At 43.0% G+C, this 12,211-nt stretch overlaps 1 protein-coding gene across 14 annotated transcripts in view; it reads right to left on the bottom strand.

The window, feature by feature from the left end:
* Nucleotides 1-12,211, bottom strand: part of PPA2 (inorganic pyrophosphatase 2) — a 113,786-nt gene that overhangs the window by 91,463 nt on the left and 10,112 nt on the right. For 10 of the 14 annotated variants that reach the window (XR_011970159.1, XM_072623066.1, XM_072623067.1 and 7 more), the window contains exons 2-3: nt 8,585-8,649; nt 4,157-4,201 (exon numbers count right to left, since the gene is read on the bottom strand). Coding sequence is in view for 13 of the 14 variants with exons in the window: in XM_072623066.1 (XP_072479167.1) it covers nt 4,157-4,201; nt 8,585-8,649 (110 nt within the window). In the remaining variant the exon portion in view is untranslated. The remainder of the gene's footprint in view (nt 1-4,156; nt 4,202-8,584; nt 8,650-12,211) is intronic. The other 4 variants (XM_072623065.1, XM_072623073.1, XM_072623072.1 and 1 more) reach the window with 1 other exon arrangement.

The following is a 12,211-nucleotide window of genomic DNA, read 5'->3' as shown; positions in this document are numbered from 1 at the left end:
CAGTCTCCCTCACTGCAGAGAAGAGTTACAGCTGGAAAGGAATTCTGTAGTGCCATTCAGTGGATAGAGTTGAAGGCATAGGGTCTCTAGTCCCGTCTCCATTTAATCACTTAAGTTTCTCAGGTAAAGTTTCTTCATCTTTAATTATTTTAACTGCCCACCTCACAACACTATCTTAAGGATCAAAAGAAAGGAAACTTGGAGAAATCACTTGAAAAGTGCAAAATGTTGTACGAATGTACAAATGATTATTATTAAATGTAAAAATTAGTAGAAGTAGTCATTACAGTCGGATCTCACAGGTAGTGCAATTAGGAGCAGTCACAGCCAATGCATAGCCAAACTCTGCAAGCTGGAAGGTAAGAGACCCTAAATGCACACTATGCTGCATTGACCATTTCTTGACTTTATTCATGCTCTGCATGGCTATATAAGTGTAGCTTCAATCAAAAGTGGCTCTAGGAACATGGTGGTCTCAAGTCTCCTCACCTACCCTCCACCCACTGTGGTTCTTTCAAGAGAGCTTCTTAAGATAAGGCTAAGCCATCCACTGGAAGTACTCTAACTAACAACCAATCTCATCACGGCTACATAACAGCTTAGACAAGAGCTTCCGAAAGCCATGTCTGAAGTTTCTCTGAGGCTGCAACAAAGAAAGTTCTTTACTCACAATTAAATGGAACTACAAAGAAACAGAAAGGTACTGAATAGTGTTTTCATGAAGCTGCCCCTGGCATGGCTCAGGGATTCACAGGCACAACTGCGGCATGCTCCTTCTAAGAGGAAGAAGGCTAAACCTGAGCCTGGATTTCTGTACATGTTCTAATTCTCAACAATTATTCCCCCAGAGCATGTCTCATCACTGTCTCCAGCAACTGCAGACACAGCCCCACCATTATGTGTCATTTTCTATGCTCTTTCGTGAGGCACCTTTGCACCTGTTTAAATATGTCTGAAGTCATCGTTATAAAGGAAAACCTAAGTAAATGGCAGATGTTCACATAATTTATTCATCTCAGTAAGCCTGGTTACTAGAGAACAAATGCCTTGGATGAATGCATAGAGGGTAACAGAGAAGACCACACTAGTGACAAGAAATGGAGTTTTATACAATGCTAACTACCATAACCACTCAGAGCTCAGAAGGAGGCCAAAAGGACCATGGATGAGGGCTGAATTTTAAGCTGCTCAAGCACGATCTCCCCAAAACCTCTCTTGTTCTGGTTTTGATCACTCAGGGCTTATTCCCAACCTGCCTCCTTGCTCTTCTCCAGTGCAAGGAAAAAATGACAATTTTTCTGATGTTTTTCCTAAAAGTTCATTTGTAAGTTAGTTGCTTGAAACTCTGAATGCATTTTCCCATTGATTAATCAACTGATCAATCAACAGACACATATTAAGCACCTACCATGTGCTGGATACTATGTAGGTGCAAGAGACATAAAAGACCAAAATGAAATGGTCCCTGCTCCCTATACTGTAAGATGCAATCCTTTAAATGACTACTTAGGTTTCCAGGCTAGACCACATAACCTAACCCACTCCTAAAACAGTACTAAGTCATTATCTCCCCAAATCCCAAATCCTGCTGGCCCCTCTGAGTCTGAGCCCCTCTGACCTAAGCCTAGGATTTGCCAGGGGGGAGCAGAAAGAAGGTAAAGCCTGTGTGGAAGCAGCTGCCATCGAAGTTGGGACAGGGGTCTGAGCACATGTGGCAATAGCCATTCCTCTGGCACTTTTCAGGGAGGAGAGATTAGCCAGATCTCTGTTGAGTTGGACAGTATTCATGCACTGGAAAGGGAAATCTGACTTCATTCAATTTACCTGCAAAACTGCTCTCTCTTATCTCATCTACCGGTGGTCACCAAGTACAAAACATGTCCCTCAATATGACTTAAGAATAACTATTTGCTCTCCTCTTCTACCTCCTGGCCCTCAAAAGCCACCTTGGAACATGTGCTTGGCCCCTTTCATTTGCCTTTTTCAGCTCCTGGTGCAGGGGGGAGAATTCCCACAGGACAGGGAATCAAGCCAAGAGGATCTTGAAACCAGGATTCCAGGCCCAGATGGTGTAGCCAGGAGAAAGCGCTAAGAAACCAGGGTGCCTGCAATCCCAGCCCAAGGAGGACTTGGGACTTGGATCGTGGCATTGTGCAAAGCTAGGAACCCAATTCCCTGCCCCTCCCTAGAATACGAGATGGGCATGGAGGAGGGGGGTTGTAAGTTTGTTCTTGCTATTCCTTTGTAAAAAGCAAAAGGGAAAAGGAAAAGAACAGAAGGAAGGGAGGGAGGAAGGTAGGGAGGGAAGGAGGAAGAAAGAAGGGAGGAAGGAAGGGAGAGAGGGAGTGAGGGAGGGAGGAAGGGAGGAAGGGGGAAGGGAGGGAGGAGGGAGGGAGGAAGGGAGGGAGGAAGGGAGGGATGAAAGGGAGGGATGAAGGAGGGAGAGAGGAAGGAAGGGAGGGAGGGAGGAAGGGAGGGAGGGAGGAAGGGAGGGAGGGAGGAAGGGAGGGATGAAGGAGGGAGAGAGGAAGGAAGGGAGGAAGGGAGGAAGGGAGGGAGGAAGAAAGAAGGGAGGAAGGGAGGAAGGGAGGGAGGAAGGGGGGAAGGAAGAGAGGAAGGAGGGAGGGAGGGAGGGAGGGAGGAGGAAGGAGGGAGGGAGGGAGGGAAGAGGAAGGGGGAAGGGAGGGAGGAAGGGAGGGAGGAAGGGAGGGATGAAAGGGAGGGATGAAGGAGGGAGAGAGGAAGGAAGGGAGGGAGGGAGGAAGGGAGGGATGAAGGAGGGAGAGAGGAAGGAAGGGAGGAAGGGAGGAAGGGAGGGAGGAAGAAAGAAGGGAGGAAGGGAGGAATGGAGGGAGGAAGGGGGGAAGGGAGAGAGGAAGGAGGGAGGGAGGGAGGGAGGGAGGGAGGAGGAAGGAAGGAGGGAGGGAGGGAGTAAGTCAGGGGGTTTTAGCATGAATCCTAGCTCTACTACTCCTCTTCATGTGAGGTTAGTTAGCCTTTAATCGTTAATCACTTAATCTCTGAGGGGGCCTCAGTTTCTAAAACTACCAAACAAAAAAGATGAGACCTCTCAAAATGAACCCTCCTAGCTCCAAATCTACATCCCTGAGAAGTACTTTAAGAACCATAAAGCATTCTTCTCACAACAACCCAGTCAGGTATACAGTTCTGCTCATATCACCCTAATCTTACACAAGATGAGACAGTGTCCCCAAGAAACTAAGCGACAAGTGCCCAGGGATCATTCAGCTGGCCATAGGTCAAACCCAGATCTCTGCTCCAGAGGTCAAATCTAGTGAATGCCCCTTTCTACTACACTACGTTGCTTCTAACAAAGGAAAAAATAAACTGAACATCAATCAATAGATCAGAAGGCATTTATTAAACACCTACATGCGCCATGTACTAGGCTAAGCATTGCGGATAGAAAGAAAGACAATAGACAGGTCCTACCCTCAAGGAGATCGCATTTTTATCTATCAAACATTTTTTAGATAGACAGAGACAGATAGACAAATAGATATATCCATATCCATACAAAAATATGTGCATGCATGAAATATAAGTATACATCTACATGTATACCACACACTTGTATATACATACATATGTGCACACATATACACACGTCACACAAATATACGTATAGATTTGCATGACTCCAGCTATTAACAAAAATCATTACCAACATTTACAGAATACTTTAAGACTTGTATAGCTCTTTACATACATTATCTCAGTTGATCCTCAAAACAACCCTAGGAAGGAGATGTTATTATTACTTCCATTTTATAGAAAGGAAAATTGAGGCTCAAATGAGCTAGTAAGTGTAGGAGGCCAGATTTGAACTCAGACCTTGCTGACTCAAGGGCAGTATTTTATCCACTACTAACCAAGCAGCCTGTCTCTTCACTCTAAGGTTTAAATATAAGCCCTTACTCTTTGACCAGAACAAGTCAACCTGTTTCTCAAGGTATTCCTCTACAAAATGGCACGACAACTTTCCCTCTGCATACCTCACAGAACTGTGAGAAGCAAAAACTCAGAAGACACAAGCAAAATTATTGTAGAGCACTCTACAAATACCAGGCACAACTGTTATGATGCTCTTAAACAATAAAAGTTATTTACAAAAAACAAAAGCCTCCAGACATACCTCGTGCTCACTGGTCCGAGCTTTCTTTGTAGGAATGCCATTTTCCTATGTACGAGGAGGGGGAAAAAGACACTTATGTTTGTACTTCTCTTTACAAAAGATCATCTGACTGGATGTCCTAGAGGCATCTGAAACTCATTACGTTCAAAACAATTCTTTGTCTTACCCCAAACCCAACTTCTCTCCCTAACTTCCCTATAAAATATTAGCATCATTTTAGTCACCCAGGTTTGTAACTTCAGAGTCATTCTCAATTCCACATTTCCCCTCAACTCACCCCAACCACCACCCCTGCTACATGCCATCGGCTGCCAGCTCATGTGGACTCTACCTCCACAACATCTCTTGCATCTGTTCCTCCACTTGGGTCAGGCTTTACACTTTGTCTCCAGGACTCCTGCAATGCCTCCCAGCTGTTATCTCTACCTCAATCTCTTCCCTCTCCCAATTTTTATATGGCTTCCAAAGTGCTATTTCTAAAGCATAGGTCCAACCTTGTCACCTTACTCAAAAACTAACAGTAGTTCCCTATTGCCTCTAGGATAAAATACAAACTCCCCTAGTCGGTTTTTAAGGTGCTTTACAATCTACTTCAAACCTACCTTTCTAGACACATTACTTTTCTCTGCCCACTCGACAGTCTCACCAAACTGCTCTGTTTGCTGTTACATACAGACTCATCTGTTCAGGATGCCACTCAGATCTGGAATACACTCCATCTTCCCCTTTGTGTCTTAAAATTCTCACCTTCCTTTCAATTTCAGCTGAAACACCACCAGAAATCCCCTTGTACTTACTTTGTACACATTCTCTATGGTCTAATGCATACATAATGTAGATCTGTATGTGTATTTATCTATATTATCTTTACCTATATTTATCTAAAAGTAAATATCTATATTTATCTATATAAACATCTATACTATCTATATTTATATGTCTATATGCTTATAATCTACATGTGAGGGCCATATATATACATATACACATATATGTGGGGGAGAGTATGTATGTGTCTATGTGTGTATATGTATGTGTAGATGTGTATAGATATACAGATTTAGATATACACACACGCATAATTCAAGTGCCCAGAGGAGAGGGCAGGGGCTGTTTAATTTTTGTTACTGCATTCCCACAGTCTAACACAATGCGCTTAATAAATGCCTGTTGTTACTGTAAAAAAGGTATGTTTTCTGAGTATTATTCTATACTACCTGGCCAGAAAATTAAAATAAAACTGCAGTAAGAGGTCATGACAGAACCAAAATTGCAACCAACAATTAATCATTGAGTACCTACTGCATGCTTAGAACTGCCAGTATATTCATATAATACATCATGATATCTTCTATGAATATAATACCAAGTACCTTATGAATCAAATGACCTACAAGGTTAAATCCAAAGAGGGCATTAAAAAAGGGATTTTTTTTTTAATGAATTGTGAACCATTTCAAATGTCTAAGAGTGAATTTGTTTGGCATGTTCTCATAAGTCTAAAAGTAATTTTTTTAAAAACTCCATCAAGGGCCTTTTTCCCAAGCTTTTCTTTCAGAAGTGAATCCACTGCTTGAACTAAAGGCAAGAGTAGCAGCAGCTTCCAGCGATTACATATAAAAGTCATTTCATTATCGAAATGAAACTCCAGGGAGTGTGACTAACAAGACGTGAAAGTACCCGGCTGCACCCCATGCCTTGTAATTCTCCAAAGGTGTGATTACTACTCCTCTCTTGAGCATCCTTGCTGGTTTTAAATTAAAACAGCCTCTGGGATGGGGGTGGGAAGGAGAACTATGCCCCATACACCAGCTTACACATTGTGTACCTTCTGCACAGAAAAACAACCCATCATGACAGAAATGAACATAATTTAGGAAGAAATGTAGAAAAAGGGACTGTTCTAAGCCAGCCCAAAAGCATTACTTTTGTCTCCCAAACAATCACACTCCAAAGTGCAAATAACAGTCGTTCTAATCACGATCGGCTAAGTGAGTAAAGCCTATTTGTGTGACCCTGTGGGACTGAAAACTGTTTGCAGTCACCGTGACAATCTAAGTGTGCCATTATCCCTACTCCACTGCCAATCATCAAGGACTCACGGGGCTTCTCCCAGCCTCTGCCTTGTCGCAACCCTCATTCTGAAGTCACCTGTAATCAGCAGCTCAGGCCTCAGCTCATTCTAATGTCAAGCCCCACAGCGACTCCTCTCCCTCAAACGCACTGCTGTCACCTCCTAAATCACTCCTCCCAAAAGGAGTCACTTTGGGCCAGATATGCTTGTTTGTGTTTTTTAATTACACGACACATTCAGTTCAATAAACAATGAGTAGGGGCCTGCTATGTGCCAAGCACAGAGCCTCAGTCTCCTAATCTGTGCCATTACAGGATGTGGACTAGATCTCTTCTAGGACTCTTTCAACCTCTCGCACACTCCAAGGGCAGCCGACCTGGCCGTGACTGCTACTTCTCTTTGTGCTTCTACTCTCCCAAGCTCATGATGCTCCTAACTCCCAGTTGTTCACCATGTCCCAGGGCTGGCAGCCAGGCTAGGAGCAAGGACAGACATTTTAATGCTCTGCTGTTGTTACTGCTGCTGTTGTCCAGTTGTTTTTCAGTCATGTCCAACTCCACGTGACTCCATTTGGGGTTCTCTTGGCAGAGATACTGGAGGGGTTTGCCATTTCCTTCTCCAGTTCATTTTACAGATGAGGAAACTGAGGCAAGCAGGGTGAAGTGACTTGCCCAGGGTCATACAGCTAGTAAGTGCCTGAAGCCAGATTTGAACTCAAGAAGAGGAGTCTTCCTAACTCCAGGTCAGACACTAACCACTGAGCCACCTGAAGAACAGCCACATTGCAGACTGCAATTGGTAGAAAGTCTGTTTTGGAGTCTACCTGGCTTTGTTCTCTAGATCAAGGATCCTCAACCTGGGGCATGTGGACTTTTTAAAAAAATATTTTTATAACTGTATTTCAATATAACTGCTTTTCTATAACTGTGATCCTGTGTATTACTGCATGCATTTAGAAACATGATTCTAACACCAGACTGAAAGCCACTGCTCCATAATGAGGAGCACCAGAGCCCACAGTCCACTGCTGGTGCTGCCAGCAGCATCAGATGCAGCAGAAGGGTTTCCTTAGCTGCTCAGTCTGACAACTACAAATAAAACCAGCTGAGGACACCTTCAGCCAAGTTTACCCGCTTACACTGTGACATCAGGGACAGCAGTTCTAGAGCCTGCTCTAGAGAGCATTCTCAGAGCCCTCCTGTGCTTAGGAAACCAGATTCTGTAACAAAACCATGTGCCTTACCACCCACATCTACTTTCCCATCAGGATACATTGAAGAGTGTTGAAACTGAGCAAGTTTGTCACCTTTACAGGTGTGGCCTGGTGCTAATAACTTAACCTCTCTGGGCTTCCGTTTCCTCATCTATAAAAATGAAGAAGTTAAACTAGAGGTTAAACCCTATCACCTCCAAAGCACAGACCATGACTGTGCCCCTGACGCCATTCTATTAATTCACATCCAATTCTTTCACTTACCATGGCCTTCTCCCCAAGATACTCCACCATCCTGTGATTCCTCCTCACTCCCGCCTCCAACTGTGCCATAGTACATGGAGCGCTGGACTTAGAATCTAGAAGACCTGGTTCTGAATCCCATCCCAAACATTTCCTAGCAAATTCTAGGTTTGGGTAAATTTAGGTAATTCACTTAATCTATTTCAGTATAGAAAACAAAGATGATACTTGCAGCAATCTCAGTATGTAAAATAAAGATAATCTTTGCACAAGATTAGGGACACTTGGCATATCTGAAAGTATTATGTGTCAAATATGCTGACTTATGGAAGGCCTCACTTTCAGCTGATTTCCATCTTTTGTAACTAGGACACCCCAGTTTTCATATTATCAAAGCTGAGACCAAATACCATATCTAAATTTATCTTTTAATAGTGCCACCAAAAATATCATTATTGAAGGCAGCAAAACTTCTGTGATATTGGTAGTAAATGAATGTACATCACTCAATAAAATGATATTATTTTTGACATTTTCATGAGTGTCCCACTACTCAGAAACTCACCTTCTCCAATCTATTAGCCCTTCACTCCACCCCTATTCACCTCTGCAGTATCTAAACCCTACAGTTCTGGTGTCTGAAGCTTTACTCCCTACTTGACAGCAAATTTTGGAACTCTAACCCCTTATCCCTCTGACAGACCCTCTCCTAGGGACTTTTTATCTTCAGTTATCCTGTCATGGGACTACATTCCAGACCTTACCATCCACCTTCTTACACCTTATCAGCACTTTTCAACCTTATGGTCTTGTTATAATCTTGTCTGTAGATCTCAACCTGTTCCTTGATGCTGTTAGGAGAGTTTCTTTTTAATTTCAAAATAATTAAGAGCAATACCTCTTTAGATTCAGGCTTCAGAGGAATATCATGAAAGGGTGAGATATAGTGACCATCTACATTCTCTGCAAGACAAAAACAAACAAACAAAAAATTAAAAACTGAAAACCACACCCTATGTTTAATCCATCACAAACTGATGTGTATTAATGAACATATTTACCCAAAACACTGATCTCTAGAAGTTAAAGTCAATTTAAAAAATTTGCTCCAACCTGCTCAGTCAGAAAGCAGCTCATAACAAACCAATGGCCCATTTTTGGATTTCTGAAATCTTTCATTCATCCCCATGGCATCCAGCTCAATAGTTGTAATCCTACGCAAAGTCTGAAAAAGTGTCTAAATGGGCTTGTACAGAACCTGTACAAGCTCAACTGGCTGAATCTGCCTGGTACTCACATCTCATCAATGGACATTCTGGCTAGAGAGGGGACCATGAGCTCCAAGGCCTCTGTTTAAGGATGGGGCTCAGCATGGTCTTTTCCCATTTCCCAATAGCCACACTGCTTCTGGACTTCTCTGGATTTCCTCCATCGCCCCACCCCGGGCTGGATAATAACCGTAATGACAGCAACAATTACTATATAGAGCTTCCTGGTGCCAGGCACTGTTGCTAAGTGCTTTCCAATTACTATCTCGTGGATCTTCACAACAACCCAGGGAAGTAGGTGCAGATTTTATAGACAAGTTAACTGAAGCAGAGAGTAAGTGGGAACCTTCCCCTCCCCCCTTCAGCTTCCTTCTGTTGTCTTCACTTATTAAACTGTAAGCTCCCTGAAGACAGGTACTTTTTTTTAACTCAAATTTGTATCCCCAGCTCTTAGTGGCTGGCACCAAACATGTACTTAATAAATGCTTATCGACTAAATGATCTGACATATTAGGGAAAAGAGACAACACTACATTCACTTTCAAGTGAAGTGAATTAAAACTGATGCAAATGGCTTCAGGATGTAAGTAATTCCACGAGTGTGGCTGTTCAGCACATGTCCATGACCTTCGAGGAGACCTGAGCATCAGGAAGCCCTCTGTCCTCCCAGCATGCACGGGAAGAAAGGAAGAAAGGTATGGGTACAGATGCTATCGTATTCCAAAGAACAATCTAGCAAATAACTTTCCAGATCACCCCAGGTAAGAGGATACAACCATGAAGCTTCTAGTTTAAAGCATCTTTAAGGAGTCTGATTTTTTTTCCTTGAAATTGTGAGCTAAGAAATACATCCTATATAGTATCAATGTATACACTTACCAAAAAAAAAAAAAAAATACCCTTAATTTGAAAATCATAAAAATGGAAGGCTTAAATTTGTGTTCTAGAATATTTTAACTTTGGAATTTCTTGATTTAGGGAATGTTTCCTCCAATTACTTTTTTTTAACATAGTTTTCAAATTCAGTTTTCCAAATGTTTAAACCAACAAGGAGGACAGTGGTGAAAGGATGGATCCGCTTCTTAATTAGCTTTTTATCTTGCTGCCAGTGGCAACAACATGAAAAGGCAGGCTGTTGAAAGGAAGGCTGCTCTTGACAGGCCAAGGAAAATGATGGTCTGCACTATTCTCCAGAGTTCAGAGCTGTAGAGGGCATTCCACACATATTCTAGCCAACCCTACTTCAACTAAAGAGAAATGATGAGACTGAAATATCAAATACTTGGGGGGGCGGAGCCAAGATGGCGGAGTAGAAAGACGCACATACGCTACCTCCGAACCCACTGCCCATAAAATAGCTGTAAAAAAAAGAACCACGGGTGAATTCTGGAGCAGCAGAAGCCACAGAACGGAGCAGACGAGATTTCTGCTCCAGAGAGCCTGAAAACCTCTCGCAAAAGGTCCCTCGCACCCCGGACCCAGAGCAGAGCCCAACCCTGCCTCAGCGCAGCGCGGAAAGGAGCAGATCCGAGGAGGCTTCAGGGACGGAATCTCCAGCAGCCGCGCGGGTCCCTCCACCCACAGGTGACAAGAGTTGGTGAGAGGGTCTCTTTGGCGGGTTGAGAGGGGAGTGGGGTGCCCCCATAACTCAGGCCCCCTCGGGAGGCAGCAGCAGAGGCGGGAGCAGACCAGGGCTCCCCAAGCAGGCAGGAGCTAGGATCCATTGTTGAAGGTCTCTACATAAACCCCCTGAGGGAACTGAGCCCGAGAGTCGGCCCTGCCCCCACCTGAGCACCTGAACTTCATCTCACACTGAATAGCAGCCCTGCCCCTGCCAAAAGCCTGAGACTGGGAAGCAGCATTTGAATCTCAGACCCCAAGTGCTGGCTGGGAGGATCTGGAGGCAAAGTGGGGGTGGAGAGGACAATCAGAAGTCAAGTCACTGGCCAGGAAAATGCCCAGAAAAGGGAAAAAAAATAAGACTATAGAAGGTAACTTTCTTGGTGAACAGGCATTTCCTCCCTTCCTTTCTGATGAAGAAGAACAATGCTTACCATCAGGCAAAGACACAGAAATCAAGGCTTCTGTATCCCAGCCCACTCAATGGGCTCAGGCCATGGAAGAGCTCAAAAAGGATTTTGAAAATCAAGTTAGAGAGGTGAAGGAAAAACTGGGAAGAGAACTGAGTGACATGCAAGAAAAGCATGAAAAACAAGTAAACACCCTGCTAAAGGAGACCCCAAAAAATGCTGAAGAAAATAACACCTTGAAAAATAGGCTAACTCAACTGGCAAAAGAGGTTCAAGAAGCCAATGAGGAGAAGAATGCTTTCAAAAGCAGAATTAGCCAAATGGAAAAGGAGATTCAAAAGCTCACTGAAGAAAATAGTTCTTTCAAAATTAGAATGGCACAGATGGAGGCTAAGGACTTTATGAGAAACCAAGAAATCACAAAACAAAACCAAAAGAATGAAAAAATGGAAGATTATGTGAACTATCTCATTGGAAAAACAACTGACCTAGAGAATAGATCCAGGAGAAACAATTTAAAAATTATGGGACTACCTGAAAGCCATGATCAAAAAAAGAGCCTAGAAATCATCTTTCATGAAATTATCAAGGAAAACTGCCCTGAGATTCTAGAACCAGAGGGCAAAATAAATATTCAAGAAATCCACAGATCACCACCTGAAAGAGATCCAAAAAGAGAAACTCCTAGGAACATTGTGGCCAAATTCCAGAGTTCCCAGGTCAAGGAGAAAATATTGCAAGCAGCTAGAAAGAAACAATTCAAGTATTGTGGAAATACAATCAGGATAACACAAGATCTAGCAGCTTCCACATTAAGGGATAGAAGGGCATGGAATAGGATATTCCAGAAGTCAAAGGAACTAGGACTAAAACCAAGAATCACCTACCCAGCAAAACTGAGTATAATACTTCAGGGGAAAAATTGGTCTTTCAATGAAATAGAGGACTTTCAAGCATTCTTGATGAAAAGACCAGAGCTGAAAAGAAAATTTGACTTTCAAACACAAGAATGAAGAGAAGCATGAAAAAGTAAATAGCAAAGAAAAGTCATAAGGGACTTTACTAAAGTTGAACTGTTTACATTCCTACATGAAAAGACAATATTTGTAACTCTTGAAACTATTCAGTATCCGGGTACTGGGTGGGATTACACACACACACACATGCACACACATAGAGACAGAGTGCACAGAGTGAATTGAAGAGGATGGGATCATATCTTAAAAA

This window comes from Notamacropus eugenii, chromosome 7 (assembly GCF_028372415.1).
Source record: "Notamacropus eugenii isolate mMacEug1 chromosome 7, mMacEug1.pri_v2, whole genome shotgun sequence".
NCBI lineage: Eukaryota > Metazoa > Chordata > Mammalia > Diprotodontia > Macropodidae > Notamacropus > Notamacropus eugenii.
The sequence above is the reverse complement of the archived record's forward strand: the minus strand, read 5'-3'. Positions and strand labels throughout refer to the sequence as shown.